Source organism: Microtus oregoni, unplaced genomic scaffold (genome assembly GCF_018167655.1).
Source record: "Microtus oregoni isolate MIOR12 unplaced genomic scaffold, Mior012 000025F_ref0000491, whole genome shotgun sequence".
In the NCBI taxonomy this organism is placed as follows: domain Eukaryota; kingdom Metazoa; phylum Chordata; class Mammalia; order Rodentia; family Cricetidae; genus Microtus; species Microtus oregoni.
In genome coordinates, this window is record NW_024543084.1 from 23992866 (window position 1) to 24014012 (window position 21147).

General features: G+C 51.5%; 2 protein-coding genes across 3 annotated transcripts; one reads left to right on the top strand and one right to left on the bottom strand.

Annotated features, from left to right (window-relative positions):
- The first annotated feature begins 12081 nt into the window (after positions 1–12081).
- LOC121462749 (nuclear receptor 2C2 associated protein) lies at positions 12082–13459 on the top strand. The gene is made up of 5 exons (XM_041674629.1): positions 12082–12218; positions 12414–12504; positions 12682–12787; positions 12857–12924; positions 13325–13459. The coding sequence occupies exons 1-5, from the start codon at positions 12181–12183 to the stop codon at positions 13442–13444; spliced, it is 423 nt and encodes a 140-aa protein (XP_041530563.1). The 5' UTR covers positions 12082–12180; the 3' UTR covers positions 13445–13459.
- A 105-nt stretch (positions 13460–13564) lies between these two features.
- On the bottom strand, positions 13565–21116 carry Rfxank (regulatory factor X associated ankyrin containing protein). 2 transcript variants are annotated; one of them, XM_041674627.1, is made up of 9 exons: positions 20771–21116; positions 19635–19826; positions 16158–16238; positions 15643–15708; positions 15356–15456; positions 15118–15243; positions 14717–14783; positions 14375–14455; positions 13565–13694 (listed from the first exon to the last, which is right to left on the bottom strand). In XM_041674627.1, exons 2-9 carry the CDS (start codon positions 19816–19818, stop codon positions 13624–13626), a joined length of 777 nt encoding a protein of 258 aa, XP_041530561.1. In that variant the 5' UTR covers positions 19819–19826; positions 20771–21116; the 3' UTR covers positions 13565–13623. The 2 variants fall into 2 exon arrangements, with proteins under 2 accessions (XP_041530561.1, XP_041530562.1); XM_041674628.1 differs by lacking the exon at positions 15643–15708.
- Between the last annotated feature and the right edge of the window lie 31 nt (positions 21117–21147).

Consider the following 21147-nt stretch of genomic DNA (forward strand, 5'->3'; position numbering starts at 1 on the left):
AAATGGCCCCAGTAAGCCTCAAGATGCTTCTCGCTTCAATTTATAGGTGGGGAAACGGAGCCTCAGGGAGGTAAGAGTGCCAAGGTCACGCTGAGGGAAAGGGCAGAGTAGAGGTTCGAATCTGACTGCCCAAGGCTCCAAGTACAGTTAAGTACTCCTGGAACAAAAATGGGCTCGGAGGAGCCACTGGTCACAGGGCTGCAAAGAGCTGTGCGACAAAGCCAGTAATCTCTCCTCGGCAGTGTCAGCTTCTGCTGCCAAACCTGAGGACCTGAGTTCAAGTCTTGGGACCTACAGGGTGGAGGGAGAGAAGTGACCCCTGCGATTTGTCTTCTGACCTCCACCCACACAAGATAAGTAAATGTTAAATCATCACACACAGTGCTGGGCCTGAGAACTGCAGAACTGCTCCAGCAGCCCAGCCATGTCCACGGCATTTGCTCCATCTCTCACTCACCCACCCCTTACCCATCTCTCACTCGCCCACCCCTCACCCACCCCTCACCCACCCCTCACCCACCCCTCACCCACCCCTCACCCACCCCACACCCACCCCTCACCCACCCACCCCTCACCCATCCCTCACTCACCCCTCACCCACCCCTCACCCACCCCTCACCCATCCTTCACCCATCCCTCACCCACCCTTCACTCATCTCTCACTCACCCCACACCCACCCCTCACCCACCCACCCCTCACCCATCCCTCACTCACCCCTCACCCACCCCTCACCCACCCCTCACCCACCCCTCACCCATCCCTCACCCACCCCTCACCCATCTCTCACCCACCCACCCCTCACCCATCCCTCACCCACCCCTCACCCATCTCTCACCCACTCACCCCTCACCCACCCCTCACCCACCCCTCACCCATCCCTCACCCATCCCTCACCCACCCCTCACCCACCCCTCACCCACCCACCCCTCACCCACCCGTCACCCACCCCTCACCCATCCCTCACTCACCCCTCACCCACCCCTCACCCATCCCTCACCCACCCCTCACCCACCCCTCACCCATCCCTCACTCACCCCTCACCCACCCCTCACCCACCCATTCCTCACCCATCCCTCACTCACCCCTCACCCACCCCTCACCCACCCGTCACCCACCCCTCACCCATCCCTCACTCACCCCTCACCCACCTCTCACCCATCCCTCACCCACCCCTCACCCACCCCTCACCCATCCCTCACTCACCCCTCACCCACCCCTCACCCACCCATTCCTCACCCATCCCTCACTCACCCCTCACCCACCCCTCACCCATCCCTCACCCACCCCTCACCCACCCCTCACCCACCCCTCACCCATCCCTCACTCACCCCTCACCCACCCCTCACCCACCCATTCCTCACCCATCCCTCACTCACCCCTCACCCACCCCTCACCCATCCCTCACCCACCCCTCACCCACCCCTCACCCACCCCTCACCTATCCCTCACCCACCCACCCCTCACCAACCCGTCACCCACCCGTCACCCATCCCTCACTCACCCCTCACCCACCCCTCACCCACCCCTCACCCATCCCTCACCCACCCCTCACCCATCCCTCACCCACCCACCCCTCACCTGCCCCTCACCCACCCACCCCTCACCCATCCCTCACCCACCTACCCCTCACCCATCCCTCACCCACCCACCCCTCACCCACCCACCCCTCACCCATCCCTCACCCACCCCTCACCTATCCCTCACCCACCCACCCCTCACCTATCCCTCACCCACCCACCCCTCACCTATCCCTCACCCACCCACCCCTCACCCATCCCTCACTCACCCCTCACCCACCCCTCACCCATCCTTCACCCATCCCTCACCCACCCCTCACTCATCTCTCACTCACCCACCCCACACCCACCCCTCACCCACCCACCCCTCACCCATCCCTCACTCACCCCTCACCCACCCCTCACCCACCCCTCACCCACCCCTCACCCATCCCTCACCCACCCCTCACCCATCTCTCACCCACCCACCCCTCACCCATCCCTCACCCACCCCTCACCCATCTCTCACCCACTCACCCCTCACCCACCCCTCACCCACCCCTCACCCACCCCTCACCCACCCCTCACCCATCCCTCACCCACCCCTCACCCATCCCTCACTCATCTCTCACTCACCCACCCCACACCCACCCCTCACCCACCCACCCCTCACCCATCCCTCACCCATCCCTCACTCACCCCTCACCCACCCCTCACCCATCCCTCACCCACCCCTCACCCACCCCTCACCCACCTCTCACCCATCCCTCACCCACCCCTCACCCACCCCTCACCCATCCCTCACTCACCCCTCACCCACCCCTCACCCACCCATTCCTCACCCATCCCTCACTCACCCCTCACCCACCCCTCACCCATCCCTCACCCACCCCTCACCCACCCCTCACCTATCCCTCACCCACCCACCCCTCACCAACCCGTCACCCACCCCTCACCCATCCCTCACTCACCCCTCACCCACCCCTCACCCATCCCTCCCCCACCCCTCACCCACCCCTCACCCATCCCTCACCCATCCCTCACCCATCCCTCACTCACCCCTCACCCACCCCTCACCCACCCCTCACCCATCCCTCACCCACCCCTCACCCATCCCTCACCCACCCACCCCTCTCACCTGCCCCTCACCCACCCACCCCTCACCCATCCCTCACCCACCTACCCCTCACCCATCCCTCACCCACCCACCCCTCACCCATCCCTCACCCACCCACCCCTCACCCACCCACCCCTCACCCATCCCTCACCCACCCCTCACCTATCCCTCACCCACCCACCCCTCACCTATCCCTCACCCACCCACCCCTCACCTATCCCTCACCCACCCACCCCTCACCCACCCCTCACCCATCCCTCACCCACCCGCCCCTCACCCATCCCTCACCCAACCATCCCTCACCCACCCACCCCTCACCTATCCCTCACCCATCCCTCGCTCACCCATCGCCCACCCATCCCTCACACTCACTGCTCACTCACTCACTTGCACGTGCACACCAGGGCCATGTGTTTAGGATAGTCTTACTTTGGGCAGGAGTATATGTGCAGCCTGACTGAAACCCTTGAATTTAGGGGCTGGGGATATGGCTCAGTGGGTAGGTAGGATTCCTGCTTAGCATCTCATAAAGCAGCATGGTATGGTGTTGCACCCCTGTAATTCCAGCACTTAGGCAGAGGAGGCAGGAGGATCAGTTCAAGGTCATCCCCAGCTTCATACCAGATTGGAGATTGCTTTGGCTACCTGAGACCTTAGCCTCAAAAATGAGGTGGGGCTTGCGGGAAGAGGAAGCTCCGGAGAGCTCAGTGGTGAAGTGGCTGCTTCAGCAGAGTGAGAGCCTGAGCCCAGGCCCCATGTGGAAGCCGCGACAGTGGCATTCCTATACCCTGATACCGTGTCTGTCTGTCTTTGCTCCTTTCTTTTCTTTTTTTTTTGGGGGGGGGAGTGGGGCATTGTTTGTTTGTTTGAGACAGGGTTTTTCTATGTGGCCCTGGTTGTCCTGAAACTTTCTCTGTAGGCCAGGCTGGCCTCAAACTCAGAATCCCACCTATCTCTGCCTCCAGAGTGCTGGGACCAAAGGTGTGCACCACCACTGCCCATTCCAGAGTCCTGTGTTTTGCTGGTCAACTTGTCTAGCCAAAATGACAAGCATGTCTTAAAAAAAAAAAGAAAAGAATGGATAAACAAATAAGTCAGAGAGAAATAGAGACGCTTCATGTCAACCTATGAACTCCACACTCACATGTACAAGGGTACACCCCAGAGCACACACGCACACACACAAGCACGTATACACACACAGAGTTTAGATTTCATTCAGACAAGGTGGCACACACCAGCTACACCAGACTCAATAGGCTAAGACAGGGGATTCTGAGTTTACGTTTAGCCTGGACTGCAAAACTCTCTCTCTAAAGGAACTGGAACAAATCTAGATCCCCACAGGGAAATGTTACGTAGCTGTGAAAAATTCTACATATGCCAGGTGGTGGTGGCACACACCTTTAATCCCAGCGCTCAGGAGGTACAGACAGGTGGATCTGTGAGTTTTAGGCCAGCCTGGTCTACAGAGCAAGTTCTAGGACAGGTTCCAACGCAACACAGAGAAATCTTGTCTCAGAAAACAAAACAAAAGTTCTACACACAACAGCAATAAACCTGGAAATGATGATACTGAGTTGACAGTTAGGCACTAAAGGACACAGATGTGTGGTCCCTCCCTGGACAGTCCAACCCATGGAGCCAGGAAACAGATCAGGGCTGTGAATGACTGCTTGTGGGGAAGCGGTTTTCTCTCAAGGAGTGAAACTGTGTTACAACAAGAGGAGGCAACCATCTTCAAATAATATAAACGTCCTCAAGCCCACCTCCCTGCAGAACTACTAATCTACCTACTGCAAGGTTTGACATGTTTGCATGTTGAATGTTCTCTTTCAGAGGGTCTCACTCTGTAAATCTTGCTGGTATGGACTGGCTATAACATAGCCTAGGTTAGACTTGAACTTCAAATGACCCTCCTATCTCTGCTTTCAGAGCAAGGGTTATAATGTTACCACCACATCAGCCTTGTTATTTTTTTGTCCTTGTTCATAAGATTTACTTCTGTCTGCGTGTGGGGTGTGTGTCTCTGTGTATGAATGCTCACAGAGGTCAGGAGTCAGAGCACCTGCAGCTAGCAGGATGGGCCATTTTGAACGGCTGTACAGGGACACTGGGAACCAGACTTGAGTCCTCTTTAAGAGCAGCAAGTGCTCTTAACTATCTTTATCTCAGAGCCTGCCACCTCCTTTAAAAAACAAAGCATGACTTTGAATTCCTGGCCCTCCTGCTTCACCTCCCAAATGCTGGGGTTGCAGGTGCACTCTCCACCATGCCTGGTATAGCTAGCTGGTGCTGGGGCTGGAACCTGGGGCTTTGTGCATGCTAGGCAAGCACTCTGTCCACAGAGCCGTGGTCTCAGCCCTCCAGCCTTGGTTTGGTTTTGAGACAGGGTTGAATATGTAGAGCAAACCCAAACCCCCTCCACCCTGACACAGACACACACACACAAAAGGTTTTCTGTTTTTGCTTTTTTTTTTGTTCTTCAAGACAGAGTTTCTCTGTGTAGCCCTGACTGTACTGGAACTCACTCTGTAGACCAGGCTGGCCTCAGACTCACAGAGATCTGCCTGCCTCTGCCTCTGCCTCCTGAATGCTGGGATTAATCGCATGCACCACCACCACCCAGCAAAAAGTTCTCTTACAATAATGACATAAAATTAAAGACATAGTGGTAAATTCTAGGCTAAAATGGTGACCCAGAAGGTACAGGCCGCAAGCCTGATGATCTGAGTGTTACAGGTCGCCCTCTGACCTCCACATTCACTCACAGCCTGCACGCACCCCTGCAGGTCGCCCTCTGACCTCCATATTCACTCACGGCACGCATGCATCCCTCCAATAAATAGCAAAATTGCCTAACCAATGAGCATGGCCCTGGGAGCAGCATGTGGTTTGCATGAACTGTGATGTGGTCAATCTCCACCCGACACTCCCACACACTGCACTAACTACTGTTTTTGTTTTTTTGGTTTTTTTTTTTTTTTTTTTTTTTTTTTTTTTTTTTTTTGGTTTTTCGAGACGGGGTTTATCTGTGGCTTTGGAGCCTGTCCTGAAACTAGCTCTGTAGTCCAGGCTGGTCTCGAACTCACAAAGATCCGCCTGCCTCTGTCTCCCAAGTGCTGGGATTAAAGGCGTGTGCCACCATCGCCCGGCTGCACTAACTACTTGTCTGATGGCTCTGATACAACGCCTGACCAAACCTACGTAAAGACATCCAGAACGGATCTTCCCAGCAGCCAATTAACTAATTTAGGTATTCCTGCATGTCCAGAAGTCTATTTCCTTAGGGAAATAAAATACCCGGATATCAATCCACACATCTTTGAATACCTGATCTTTGATAAAGAAGCAAAAAATATCAAAAGGAAAAAAAAGAAAGCATATTTTTTTATTTTTTACTGATATTTATTGAGTCTACATTTTTCTCTGCTCCCCTCCCTGTCTCTCCCCTCCCCTTCAATCCTCCCCCTAAGATCCCCATGTTCCCAATTTACTCAGGAGATCTTGTCTTTTTCTACTTCCCATGTAGATTAGATCTATGTAAGTCTCTCTTGGTGTCCGCATTGTTGTCAAAATTCTCTGGGATTGTGGTTTGTAGGATGGCTTTCTTTGCTTTATTTTTAAAAACCACCTATGAGTGAGTACATGTGATAATTGTCTTTCTGGGTCTGGGTTACCTCACTCAAAATAATGTTTTCTAGCTCCATCCATTTTCCTGCAAAATTCAAGCTGTCGTTATTTTTTTCTGCTGTGTAGTACTCATTGTGTAAATGTACCACATTTTCCTTATCCATTCTTCAATAGAGGGGCATTTAGGTTGTTTCCAGGTTCTGTCTATGACAAACAATGCTGCTATGAACATAGTTAAACACATGTCCTTATGGCACGATTGAGCATCCTTTGGATATATACCCAAAAGTGGTATTGCTGGGTCTTGAGGAAGGTTGTTTCCTAATTTTCTGAGAATTCGCCACACTGACATCCAAAGGGGTTGTACCAGCTTGCATTCCCACCAGCAATGCAGAAGTGTTCCCTTTTCCCCACAACCTCTCCAGCATAAGTTGTCATCAGTGTTTTTGATCTTGGCCATTCTTACAGGTGTAAGATGGAATCTCAGAGTTGTTTTGATTTTCATTTCTCTGATGACTAAGGATGTTGAACATTTTCTTAAGTGTCTTTCGGGCATGTTAGATTCCTCTGTTGAGAGTTCTCTGTTTAGGTCTGTACTCCATTGTTTTTTTTATTGGATTATGTGTTCTTTTGGTGTCCAATTTCTTGAGTTCTTTGTATATTTTGGAGATCAGACCTCTGTCTGATGTGGGGTTAGTGAAGATCTTTTCCCATTCTGTAGGCTGTCATTTTGTCTTGTTGATTGTGTCCTTTGCTTTACAGAAGCTTTTCAGTTTCAGGAGGTCCCATTTATTAATTGTTTCTCTCAGTGTCTGTGCTGCTGGGCTTATATTTAGGAAGTGGTTCCCTGTGCCAGTGCGTTTAAGTGTACTTCCCACTTTCTCTTCTATAAGGTTCAGTGTGGCTGGCTTTATGTTGAGGTCTTTGATCCATTTGGACTTGAGTTTTGTGCATGGTGATAGGTATGGGTCTATTTTCATTCTTCTACATGTTGATATCCAGTTATGCCAGCACCACTTGTTAAATATGCTTTCTTTTTGATCCAGAGTCAACGATCTCCACCAGAACAGGTACAGGGGAGTAATTGCTGAGCGAGTGAGCTAGAGCCAGCATAAACAAATGTAATACATCTTTACCTAGTAAAAACAATATCCACAACAGATTCCTGCAAGTTATTCTGTGACTCCACATGTAGTATTTGAGTGCAAACCCCTGCCACGAAACCACAAATAAATATAGGCAATAAAAAGATATAGTAAATGCACAACTTTGAAATGCTAGATTAGATTACAGTCTGCGGACACGAATGGAAAGTAGGAATACATTCTTGACACAAAGTAACAGCTTTCTCAGTCCCTTTAGCTTGTAACATTAGTAACAACAATGGGATGGTTGCACCAGAAGATGCTACTGACTGATTAAAAAAAAAAAAAAGAAGATGTACTGGCTTGGTGTGGTGACACACTCCTTTAATCCCAGCACTTGGGAGGCAGAGACAAGTGAATCTGTGAGTTCGAGGCCAGCCTGGTCTACAGCATGAGTTCCAAGACAGCCAGGGCTACACAGAGAAACAAATTAGCAAACAAACAAAAAAAGATGTACAGAATGAATGCTTGAGGGGAAAGGATCTGCTGTCTTCATCACTTCTAATGCTGCAACTCTGAAGCAGCCGTCTCTGCCCTCCTTCCCCTCAGTCCACTCATGTCAGAGAAGAGCACACGTCCTCTCCACGGATTGCTACAGGAATGAAATAGGAAGTGTGTGTGCGTGTGTGTGCGCGCGTGTGTATGTGTTACTGTTTTGTATTTTTGCAATCGTCAGCACAGGCTGACCTGCAGCTCATTCCGCAGCTGAGGTTGACTTTGGTCCCCTGCTTCTCTTGCCTCCAGCACCTGAGTGCCAGAATGAGGCATACTTCACCACACCCAGCAGGGCTACCATCTTGTTGTTGCTCATTTTGGAGTTTGCTGGGGGAAACTGAGGCTCAGGGAGTTGGGATGCCCTGCCTGAAGTTACATGGATCTGGTCTGTAGCCCCAGAGCCAAGCTGACCCTTCGGCTCCTCACCAACTCCATCCCTGGGTTGGTGCCAGGACTGAAAAGAGAGGGGCTGGCCCGGGGCCCAGACCTGCTGTTGCCTGGGCTTTGAGTGAGGGAACCTAGCCTGGGAATCTGAGAGGCCCAAAGAGCTATTTCTAGGCCCACTCTGGGGTCCAGAAAGTCCCCACCTCCAGCCTGGAAGGCCTTTTCTGTCTCAGGCACTCCGGGGCTGCCATCAGGGGATGAGGTGAAGGGCAGATAAGTGGCCCAGAGGCCACATGGGTGGTAGAAGCTCCTGGACAGTCAGGTCTTGGAGCAACATCCCGCTAATTGTCCAAAAATACAGCCAAGGTCCTATGTGCACAGTCACACACAATGCCACCAGCCACCTGAGACAGACTAGGAGTTTAAGGCTATTCTTGGCTGCATAATGAATTTGAGCCCAGCAACCCTGACTTACACACACACACGAGGAAACCCAGGCATACTGGTGCATGTCTTTAATCCAAACACGTGGGAGGCAGAGGCAGGCAGATCTCTGAGAGTTCTAAGCCAGCCTGGTCTACAGAGTAAGTTACAGGACAGGCAGAGTTACATAGTGAGACCCTGTCTTGAAACAAACAAACAGGAAAAAAAAAATGGACAGATCCAGTCCCTATGGCACCCGCACTGCTCAGAGCCTGGAGAGCGGTGGGAAGGAGGCAGTGCTCAGGCTCCCTGACTTAGATGAATGGACCATGTTGGCTGCCTCGCTGGGAACTCAGAACTACTAATTCCCTGGTGAAACAGGAGGCTCTTTCATGCCCAGGCGCCAGTGGGGTGAGGAGGCAGGAAGAGTGTAGGGAGCTGGCCAAGTCCCAGGGGCCCAGGCAGCTTCATGCCAGGGCCAGGAGTGATCAAGGAAGGCTGGTGGCTGGGGCTGTATGTAGTCCCTTCAGCCACTGGGGACACGTTTTTGTATTCAGTGCCATAGAAGTGACACCAGGCCCTATGGAGGGTAATGATGAGTCTGTGCCTGAAAACAGACCTTGTCTGTGAGCTCCAGCGTCTCATGTTATTGTTGCTAGGCGTCAACCCAAACAGCCTGCTTTTCACAGACAGGAAGCTGAGCTCAGAGGTCAAATGTTTGTCTGAGATCACACAGCCAAGCTTTTAACTACACATGCTTCCTCCATAGACCTTGGAGGGCTAAACTGAGTCTGAATAGCCAGGACCCATAACTGAAGTCCTGGCAAGGAAGCTCTGGCAGTTACAAGCTAGCATGGCAGCCCTCCTGATGGTGACCCAGTTCCTCTGCCAGCCTTGCTTCCTGGGGTGGACTTGGGGAGACACTAGTGGATGCCCAGAAATCCTTCTGGCCCTAGTAGAAAGAGGAAAGATTAGGGACCGTTCAACCCCAAGGATGGCTCTGACTTGGGAGCATTCATTCAGGGAGGTGGGGGTTCCACTCTCTGCCCGGAGCTGCTCTACCCAGTGGGAAGTGACTCCACAGGTCTGTCACCTGATTCTATGCTTTTACTTTTCTAATCCTGGCCTGAAACTCTTTCCCACCCCATGGTCCCTCCCAGAAAGCCCTTCTGTCAGGAAGGGTCCCTGCTTCCTCAGACTGTTTGTCCCTGTGGCTCATCCCCCAACCCATGAGGTTTGGGGTGTCTGCATTTGGTTTGGTTTGGTTCCCATTGGGACAAGCTCCTGTTCATCCTATAAAACCCACCTTATGCCGGGCAGTGGTGGCGCATGCCTTTAATCCCAGCACTTGGGAGGCAGAGGCAGGTGGATCTCCGTGAGTTCTAGGCCAGCCTGGTCTACAGAGCTAGTTCCAGGACAGGCTTCAAAGCTACAGAGAAACCCTGTTTCAAAAAACAAAAACAAAACAAAACAAAAACAACAAACAAACAAAAAACCAAAACCCCACCTCATGCTGGATCTTTGAACAAGCCTTCCATAAGGTGTTAGGACAGCATTTGCTAAGAGACTTAATTCTTTTGGCAAAGGGGCTCAGCTCCTTGCACTTCCTGGCCCTTCTGCCACTGAACTATCTCCTTAGTTGAGGGGATGGCCAAGCCCAGCTACTCAAGCTCAGTCCCCAGGGCCCACATGGGTAAGGAGAAAGCAATTCCTAACACGTGGTGCTCTGTAAGAAAAAGTATAGGGGCTGCCGGGCGGTGGTGGCGCACGCCTTTAATCCCAGCACTCGGGAGGCAGAGGCAGGTGGATCTCTGTGAGTTCGAGACCAGCCTGGTCTACAAGAGCTAGTGCCAGGACAGGCTCCAAAGCTACAGAGAAACCCTGTCTCGGAAAAACTATAAAAAAAAAAAAAGAAAAAGTATAGGGGCTAGAGAGTGGTTGAGAGCACGTACTGCTCCTGCTGAGGACCCACGTTCAGTTCCCAGAAGATCCTATCCTCTTCTGGATCTATGGTATACAAACATTCAAGAAAAAACTTAATATATATTAAGTAAAATTTCTTTTTGTTTCTTTGTTTTGTTTTTGGAGACAGTTTCTCTGTGTAGCCCTGGCTGTCCTGGAATTCACTCTGTAGACCAGGCTGATCTCAAACTCTTAAGATCCATCTGCCTCTGCCTCCCAAGTTCTGGGAAGAAAGGAGTGCATTATCACCACCCAGTAATAGCAATAAAATGTTTTTAATTAAGAAATAAGTTTAAGCCGGGCAGTGGTGGCACACACATTTTATCCCAGCACTCAGGAGGCAGAGGCAGGTGGATCTGTGTGAGTTCGAGGCCAGCCTGGTCTACAAGAGCTAGTTCCAGGACACAGGTTCCAAAGCTACAGAGAAACCCAGTCTTGAAAAAAAAAAAAAACAAACAACTAAATTTAAATCCCAGAGAGGGGGTGTGATGGTACACACCTTTAATCCCAGGGCTCAAGAGGCAAAGGCAGAAAGATTTCTTGGAGGGAGTTTTAGGAGACCATTATCTGAATAGCAAGTTCCAAGCAGGCAACTTTACACAAGAAGACCCTGTCTCAAAAAGCATATTTAAGGGCTTAAAAGTTGACTCAGTTGGGTTTGAGTCTCAGCACTCACATGGAGTCTCATCAACCACCAGGCATATATGTGGTACAGGGACATACATGCAGACAGAACACACAAAATAAATTAAGGATATACATTTTATATATATTATCTTTCTCTCTCACACACACAGACGTGTGTGTGTTAAAAAAATTTTTTTTTTTTGAGGGCTGGAGAGATGGCTCAGAGGTTAAGAACACTGACTGTTCTTCCAGAGGTCCTGAGTTCAATTCCCAGCAACCACATGGTGGCTCACAACCATCATCTATAGTGAAATCTGGTGCCCTCTTCTGGCCTGTAGGCACACATGAAGGCAAAACACTATATACATAATAAATAAATAAAACTTAAAAAAAAATTTTTTTTTTGAGACAGATCTTGCTAAAATTTCTGTGTTGGCGTGAAACATGCAATCCTGCCAAGCAGCCTCCGGAGGGACTGCACATGCCCACTATGCCCTGTGAATTATTGCCTCTACGGCGAAGGAGGCCCTCCGCAGAATACACAACAGGAAGGCTGTGAGAACGTTTGTTAACGCGAAGGACACGGTATCCATTTCCCTCCAGCTCCAAGGAATCAGAAACTTCAGGGTGCGGCTTCTTTAAGAGGCAAACCAAAAGCACTACAAATCCCGGCCGGCCCCGAGGATGAGGCGGAGTCTGTACTGCACTGCGCACGCGCCGTTCGCACGCGGTTCCGGGTCTTGGTGTTCGGTTCGCAGAACCGCAGACCATCTTGAGCGAGGCTGTAAAATTTAGGAAGCTGCTTTTGTCTCTCTCCGGCTCCCGGATCGCCCGCCGTGTCACGTAGAGGTGATCGGGGAGGGCCGGCGGCTGGGTTCAAACTCGCGCTAAGCCGCGATGACCCAGTCTTTGGTTTGCCCCGAGACCGTGAGCCGGTGAGACTCGGGACTGTGGAACTCGGGGAGGGGGCGGATGAACTGGGGGCTGAGTCGTGGTGGCGAGGCCAGGCAGAGATCGCTGGGGTCCCGACCTGGTGTCGGTTAGGGGCAGGCTGGGGGTGGAGCCAGGCGGCCGCGGCCCTGGCTGGCCTGGAGGGTGGCTCCGGTGAAAGCCTTGCTTCTGCCCTGCAGGGTGAGTTCTGTGCTTAATCGCAACAGCCGGCAATTTGGGAAGAAATATCTTTTTGACGAGGATGAGGAAACATGCTGGAATTCCGACCAGGTGAGGCGCTTCCACGTCCCTCCATCACAAGTGTGAAGCAGATTCAGCGAGCAGGGTGCCTTGAGAATTTTGGGGAGACCTAGGAAGGACTGCGTGCCCACACCCTCCTGGCCCGGCTGTAGCCGTGGAACTTGCCCTGCAGTTACCAAGTCCCTTAGTTGACCCATCTGCTTCCAGGGTCCCTCCCAGTGGGTGACACTCGAGTTTCCCCATCGTGTTCACATCACACAGCTGCAGGTGCAGTTCCAGGGCGGCTTCTCCAGTCGCCACAGCTGCCTGGAAGGTACTGGAAGGTCGCAAGAGGTGGGGGTCAAGGGGTTCCCTGGATTCTCAGCCTCTTTCTGCACTGCAGGTTCACAAGGTGGGGACACCCTCAGTAAGATTGTGGACTTCTACCCTGAGGACACCAACGCCCTTCAAATATCCTGCTTGGTCTGGGGTGTGAGGGACCTGGTCTTCTGAAGGCCTTGGTGTAGCTTGTATGTATGGTGTGGTGGTGCAAGCACTGGGCCAGCCTGGCACATAACCACACTGTGCCTCCTACACGTGAGCAGGAGCCATCGCAAGGAGCTTTAGTGCTGTGCAGGTAGAAGCAGGAGGGTCAGGAGCAGTCATCCTCGGCTACAGTGAGTTCAAGGCCAGTCTAGTCTACAGAGCTAGTTCCAGGACAGCTAGGGCTGTTAACAGAGAAACCCTGTGTGGTGGGGGCAGGGGGTGGTGCTGTTGAGAAGCATCTGGCCCATGACTGTGGTGTCAGAACTGGGAAGGTGAGGCCTATTGGGTCAGAAACAGTCACCATTTCCTTGACCACAGAGGCCACACTTTCTCCATTCCTACTGTGGAGGTGGACCGGCTGAAGCTGACCTTTGAGGACACCACGGACTTTTTTGGTCGTGTGGTCATTTACCACCTGCGGGTGCTGGGTGAGAAGGCAGTGTGAGCATTGGCCCACCTCCAGGAAGACCCCTGGGAGGCACCCAGAAGCCCTTCAACTTCTGCACAGATTTATTGGTTCCTGTTGGGGAGGATCCCTCCCACCACTGTCCGGGAGCTGCCTCAAGCCAGTTGTGGGGCAGCCTGGCTTATTCCCTGAGTGCCTGGGTCCCCAGCAGGCCATCTTCACTCTGGGTCTGCAGGCCCCAGAGTTCTCTGGAACAGTTGGAGGATGTGGTTCTCCATCACCTGTTGCACTGTGGGAGGAGGTGGGAGGCAGTGTGAGCAGGAGGGGGAGGTGTGAGCAGGAGGGGGAGGTGTGAGCGGGAGAGGCTGCTGGAGGCCTTGAGCAGAATGTAGCCACCAGGAGGTGACTCAGCCCAGCCCTGAGCCTGGGACCCTCCTTGGTCCAGCAGGGTGGGGTGGAGCTACCTTGGGGCTGTTTTAAGAAGAGGCCCATCCTCCACTTGGTGCTTCCCACCCACGCTATCCACTAAGTCAGAGCAATACCAGACCCTCAGCCAATGTGACCACACCACTATAGCTTTCCCAGCCTCCAGAACCATGAATCCAAATAAAACTTAAAAAACAAAAACAAAACCCTATCTCTTGTATTCTATTATAGCAACAGAAATAGAAGTTTGGGGTGGCCTCAGCAAAGTGCCCAGTACCACGAGGCAGGGTGTGTCTGTGGCAGGAGGAACTAAGATCCACATGTAGGCTGGGGCTATCAGCATCTGAGTGTCTTGTGTGTACCACAGAGTGGCTTCCATCCTTATCATGAGCACAGCCCCAAAATGCCAAGAGCCAGGATGAAGAGGTACCTGGGCCTGCCTGGGTGCTAAGGGACATCACCTGGCATCCTCGGGGAGCGTCCTGTTTACCCCCTGTGACCATCCCACACGGCCCCTCAGCCCACCCCAGTATTCAAGCCCACCTTTGCGGAATCCCAAGGCCACTGCGAGGTCCATTGGGGTGTAGCCAGAGTCGGCCTCTGTGGTGAGGTCAGCGCCCCGGGCTGCAAAGCAGAACAGGCATTGGGCACAGGGCTTGGGGACTGCAGGACTGAGGTGCCCCCACAATGCTCTGCAGTATACTCTTTGTCCATGTGACCTTGAGTGGCAAGACCGCAGTGCTTCCCTACCCAAAGAACAGGACTTGGAGTCTCTGGGGCATGGGAGGGGGTGCTCAACATGGCTGACTGGATCAAACACAGAAGCTGCACACCATTCTGCCTCCTCTTGTCTACCCTAGGACTCCTAAGGGGTCTCCTACTCACCCAGCAAGGCCTCTACACACTTGACATGGTTCCCACGCACCGCGTAGAGTAGTGGTGTCCCTCCATTCTGTGGGATAAGACTAGATGAAAACAAAGGCTAGGTCTCTGCCCTGCCCTCTGGCTGCCTATCCAACCCACTTCCTATCTGTGTCTCTTAGATGCCCATTCTTCCGAACAGCCCTCCCCGACTTTCTCAGTTGTTTTGTGCCTCTTGCAGCTGCTGGCCCAGCCTCCCGTTAAGGCTCTACTATCCTCTCTGCATCTGTCTCCCAGAGGCTGGGAACTCTATCAGGTGTGGTGACAGTTGTCCTGCGATCCCAGAACCCAGGGCAGGCCTGGCATCTCACAGGGGCTCATCCGTGAGCAAGAACGGAAGCCAGGGGGCTCACCCGGGGGCTCACCCAATCATAGATGTTGATGTCCACGTCTCGATCAAGCAACAATCTCACGATGTCCGTGTAGCCACCCATGCTGGCAAGCGACAGGGCACTCTCTCTCTCCTTGGCCAGGATGTGGGGGTCAGCACCCTAGGAAAGCAGAAAAGGTAGTGATGGAGTCCCTGAAATCTCAGGGTCCCCAAGGAGGGCAGCAGCTTCAGAAGCTGAAATCCCGGCCTGTCCTTGCACCCCCAGGACATACCCACTCTAGCAGGAAGCGAACCGTCTCAATTTCTCCAAAGGCTGAGGCCCAGATGAGGGGAGTGAAGCCACGTTCATCTGGTTTGTTGATCAGGTTGTCACCTGATATGGGAAGGGATATGGGATGGGGATGGTAAGATTGCCTGCTCTCCTGAGTAGAGTGGGCAGGGTTTGGGGGTCACGTGAAGGGGAACATATACAGAACATACACAAACACACAAATCGCTCTCACACAGAAGTTCCCCTACCAGACAGGTGTGTGCACGCCAGCACACACAGGACACGCACCCTTCCGGAGATGGTCCTTCAGTTGGCTCAGCTCCCCCTGTGCTGCAAGCTGGTGGACGGACAGTGCTGGGGCCAGAGACAGGCACAGTGCTCACCCATTCTACCCCTCCCCAGGCCTCTTTACCCTGTTCAAAATTGATCCCGGTTTTTGTTTGTTTTGAGAGAGGGTCTCATGTAGCCCAGGCTGGCCCGCAGCTTGCTGTATAGCCGAGAATGACCGGAAACTGCCACTGCTACTGGGTGATGGGTATGTGCCACTATTCTCAGTTTACGAGGCACTTGAGATGAACTCAGTTTTGTACATGCTGCGGAGCTGTCTATCAACTGACCCATATTTCTCAATCCCTTATGGCTTGTCTTTGTCTACGTTGGCCTCTAACTCAGTAAGTAGCCAGGGAAGACCTTGAACTTGTGACCACCTGCCTCCACCTCCAAAATGCTGGGCCATGGGGTGCCATGCCAAGCTTGTAAGGAATCCTTTAGCCCCGCCCCACCCCTCCTTGAGTTCTACTCACAATCCAGGGTGGCTGGCAGAGCTGAGACTTCATTCCCACGCTGCCGGTTTGTAAGGGTTGTTGAGTGCTTCAGGAAGCTGCCTGCAGGAAGAGGAGGTGTTTGTCTCAGGGTGTCCAGACATATGCTGCAGGCTCTAATCTGAAAAGAGGCCAACCCTGTGGTTTCCATTTGGTGTCCACATCCACACAGATGCCAATGGTAAATACGATCACTTTTTAAAGGAGCAGGGCCTAAGTGGTACAGGCCGGCATTCCCAGCTATTCAGGAGGCTGGGGCATGATCACAAATCCCAGGTCAGCTCGGGCCACACAGTGAATTTCAGGTCAGTTGGGACTACAGAATGAAATCCTATGTTAAAGAAATGGAGGCTGGGCAGTAGCGGCATACGCCTTTTTATCCCAGCACTCTGAGGCAGATGCAGGTAGATCTCTGTGAGTTTGAAGCCAGTGTGGGCCTCTACAGAGTGAGTTCCAGGATAGCCAAGGCTACACATAGAAATGCTGTCTCAAAAAACAAAACAAACAAACAAACAAAACAAAAAAAGAAAAAAGAAAAACAGAGAGAGGGGGAGAAGAAGGGAGAGATAAAGACCATAAAAAAAAGATTTGAGGGGTACACAACCATAACCCCAATCCTGAGGAGGTAGAGGCAGGAGAGAAAGCACACATTTGAGACCAGCCTGGGCTACACAGTAAGATCCTGCCACAAAAAGAAAGAAGGAAAGAAAAAGCAGGCAGAAGGTGGTAGGAAGACAGGACAGGCAGCGAGTCTGTTCTGACAAATGGTTAGAGCAGGTGGCTCTCAGGCAACTTCCACTTGAATCCCAGCAAGCACTGGGAAGGACACAGGTCCTGGTGTGACATCAAATTAGATGTGTTTAAGGACTACTAGGAAGCCTGGGCTCAGGACATCTAATAAGGAAATAGAGGAAGAGGGAGAGAGGGACCAACTCGGGCGGGGGGGGCGGGGTTTAAGGGTTTAAGGGGAGAGATAACCAGTCAACCTCAGGTGTACTCCTCAGAAGCTGTCCACCTTGCCTGTGAGCCAGGCTTGGGGCCACAAATTAGGTTAGGCTTGCTGTCCATCGGGTACTGGGACCTTCCTGTCTCCACCTCCTCAGTGATGGAACTGCAAGCATGTTTCACTACACCAGCTTTCTCTCCGGCTGCTTGGAATTGAACTCAGGTCCCTGTGTTCATAGGATTGTATTACCTGACCCATTCATCTCTGTGGGTGCCTTCCTGGCTTTTGAAACAAGGTCTTGTGTAGCCTAGGTTCTCTGTAGCTGAGGATAACCCTGAATTTCAAATTTTTCTGTTTCTACCTCCAAAGTATTCAGACAGCAAGGTCAAAAGAAAACTCGGTGTTCAAAGCAATACAATTCCCAACAGCACAAAGAAACTGGTGGGGCAGGGAACTGGCTCAGCAGCTGAGAGCACCAGTCCTTCTCGCAAAGGACTGGAGTTCAGTTCCCAGCTCACAGCCACCTGTAACTCCAGTTCCAGTAATGTCTTCTGGTTTCTGTCAGCACCGGTGCGCATATGCACACACACACAATTTAAAAAGAAAAAAGAAAACACCCAAAAGTTTGCCAATAGATTAACAAATCAACAAAATGTGGTTCACCCACCTACTGGGATTGTATGCTACCATAAACAGCAATGAAGACCTGACCCATACCGCAACTTGGATCAATCATGAGTTCAAGATGTTGGCCCATCTCAGGGGTATTTATCAAGCAGAACAATGTGAAAAGGCAGTTACCAGAGATGAGACAAATCAGAGCTGCCCTGGCCTGGGGAGCAGGAGGGCGTGCTCCTCTACTGCAGAGACGGCAGTACTGGAACAGACAGAAGTGATGGTGGCACAGGCTGCTGAAGGAGCCAAACATAACTGAATCAGACTGCAATTGTGTCCAAATAGTAAATGTTGTATGTATTTTACCACACTAAAGAAATGTACAAGCCGGGCAGTGGTGGCGCATGCCTTTACTGCCAGCACTTGGGACACAGAGACAGGTGGATCTCTGTGAGTTCGAGGCCAGCCTGGTCTACAAGAGCTAATTCCAGGACAGGCTCCAAAGCTATAGAGAAACCCTGTCTCAGGAAAAAAAAAAAAAAAAAAAGAGGGGCTGGAGAGATGGCTCAGTGGTTAAGAGCACTGACTGCTCTTCCAAAGGACCTGGGTTCAATTCCCAGCACCCGCATGGCAGCTCACAACTGTCTGAAGATCCAGTTGCAGGGGATCTGACACCTTCACACCAATGCATATAAAATAAGGTTAAATAAACCATAAAAATATTAAAAAAAAAAAAGAAAGAAAAAAGAAATGTACAAAATGGCAGGCACTTGATCCCAGTACTCAGGAGGCAGAGGCAGGTGGATCTCTGTTTGAGGCCAGCCTGGTCTATATAACAAGTTTCAGGACAGCCAGAAGTCTAAATAGAGAGACCCTGTCTCTTTCTCATATACATATGTGTGTGTGTGTATATATATATTTACATATACACCTATACACTATATTATATAATTATGTATACTATATACTATATTATATATTCACATATACACACAAAATACACACAAAAAAATTTGAAACATTTACTATGTAACCATGGATGGCCTACAACCTACAATTCACTATGTAGACCAGGCTGGCCTCAAATTCACAGAGATTTGCCTGCTTCTGCCTTTACGGTGCTGGGATCAAAGGCGTGCGCCATGGCAGTTTGGAAGCTTTGGAGGGCAAAGACAGGCAGAGCCCCAGAGCCCACTGACAGGCAGGTCTAGCTCAGTCAGTGAGCTTCAGGTTCAGGCGAAGACATGTCTTAAACATGTGGAGGCCAGAAAGATGGCTCAGCTGATAAAGGCGCCTGTTGTTGGCTTGACCTGAGTTCCATCCCTAGGACCCACAAGGTAAGAAGAGAGAATTATCCTGAAAGGATCTTATGTCCTCCACATGTGTGCCATGGCATGTTCACACACATGCACATACAAACATGAAATAAATAAATGTAAAAATGCCGGAGAGATGGCTCTCTGGGGCAGGTTTGATCTGAACCATCTGCCCTGGGGGGTCTACAACTCAGGGTCCAGAGACTCAGACGCCCTCTTCTGGCCCCCTCAGGTACTGCCTGTGCATGGTACATATGCACGTAGGCAAAATACTCATACACACAGAACAACACATTGAAAAATCCATTAAAGCTTTTTGTTTATGTATATGTTTTGACTGCATAAATGCATGTGTACCACATGTGTGTCTGATGTTCTCCAAGGCCAGAGGAAGTCTGTGCAGTCGCCATGGCTGTATAACCATCTGGGGATGCTGGGAACTGAACCTGAGCCTCTGAGAGATCAAGTGCTCTAAAGAACTCAGCTAGCTCTCTACCCACCCCACCACTTTCCGAAGACAAGGTCTCCCTAAGTGACCTTGTCTGACCAGTCTCCCTCACCAAAACCCAGAGTGGTTCTCACCCTGTGATGAGGATGCACTGGTTGATTCGGGATTCACAGCCTCTGGGGTACAAGGGAACAGACTGAGGACCACAGTGTCTGAGCTGTCTGGGGATTCGTCTCTGGGGTCCTCAGGATCCTCAAGTTCAGGAGCTGGGGACTGCTGGTTTGGGATGAGGTCATCTGAAAGCTGAGTGGGCTCCATGGTAGGAACTGGAGGAAGAGAGGACAATAGTTATCAAAAATTCTTGGACCCTCAAGGTGGCTCAGCTTGACACCAAGCCAGACACCCTAAGTTTGATTCCAGGAACCCACGTTCTCTGGCCTCCATGTCGGCTCCATGGCAACCCCCCCACCCCCAAATACAGGAATAAATCAGTTCTTCTTACGGACTAGGGCTTGGTTAGGCTGGACGTGGTAGCACACACCTTTAATCCCAGCACTCAGGAGGCAGAAGAAGAGGGATTCCTTTGAGCTCAAGGCTAGCCTGGTCTACATAGTAAATTCGACGACAGCCAGGGCTATGTTAGAGAGACTCTATCTCAAAAAAAATCTCTCTCGGGGGCTGGAGAGATGGCTCAGCGGTTAAGAGCATTGCATGCTCTTCCAAAGGACCTGAGTTCGATTCCCAGCAACCACATGGTGGCTCACAACCATCTGTAATGGGGTCTGGTGCCCTCTTCTAGCCTGTAGGTATATATGCAAACAGAATACTGTATCCATAATAAATAAATAAATATTTAAAAATAAATAAATAAAGGTGTGCCCTACCCTGCCCAGTTTTAAAAAAATTTCTCTCTCTCTCTCTTTGCATAGTGAGAATGGGAAACTTAAGGTTTTGGACAATTGCTATTGTCAAGAAATTAACACCAGAATCCCAGGCCCTTGCACCAGGCAATAAAATCTGAGTTCGGGTAGTAGTCTGGGTTCAAATCCCCTCACTTACAAGCCGTGAAAACCTGGGCTATGACTAAGCTGAGCTCAGTTTTCTCCTCAATAAGGTGAAGAAACGAGGTCCCAGAGAGGTCATGTCAGAAAGCAGCATAGTGAGATACTAACACTAAACTTCTCAGTGTCCCTCTGTGGTTATTTGGGTCGGGGTCTTCCAAAATGACTTAGGGATCAATAAAAAAATGCGACTCAGGAGGTTCACTCACCTCCCTCCAGCCTCCTCCGTCCCCCTACGCTCCAAGCCTGGGTCTCCCAAAACTCGAGACTCCCTATTCACAAACTTTTCTGGTCCAGTGGATCTAGTAAGGCGCAAATTGGTGATCGGACTCTAGCTTCCTCTGCTGGGACACAGAGCAGCAACTTAATAAGCGACGACTATTTCCGACTGAAGCACTACCCCACTGCGCCTGCGTACTCCTGCTCAGCAAGAACCGAAGCTGCTTCTAGCTCTTTAAGATTCGAGGGCGGGGCACGGCTTCCGCAGAAGCCGAGAAGGACTGTGGCGCATGCGCACGTTCTCCTTGAAAAGTGCTGAAGGCGCCTTAGCCCCCCTGAGGATTTCACTGCGCATGTGCCGCTGTGC

Bases quoted from the DNA above. Each gene is read 5' to 3' on its own strand.
- Rfxank (XM_041674627.1), bottom strand. From the start codon at position 19,818: ATGGAGCCCACTCAGCTTTCAGATGACCTCATCCCAAACCAGCAGTCC. The intron at 15,709-16,157 runs GTGAGTAGAACT...CTCTGGCCCCAG, and splicing joins TCTGCCAGCCACCCTGGATT to CACTGTCCGTCCACCAGCTT. The intron at 14,784-15,117 runs GTGAGCCCCCGG...CTTATCCCACAG, and splicing joins ACATCAACATCTATGATTGG to AATGGAGGGACACCACTACT.
- LOC121462749 (XM_041674629.1), top strand. From the start codon at position 12,181: ATGACCCAGTCTTTGGTTTGCCCCGAGACCGTGAGCCG. The intron at 12,788-12,856 runs GTACTGGAAGGT...TCTGCACTGCAG, and splicing joins TCGCCACAGCTGCCTGGAAG to GTTCACAAGGTGGGGACACC. The intron at 12,925-13,324 runs ATATCCTGCTTG...CACAGAGGCCAC, and splicing joins AGGACACCAACGCCCTTCAA to ACTTTCTCCATTCCTACTGT.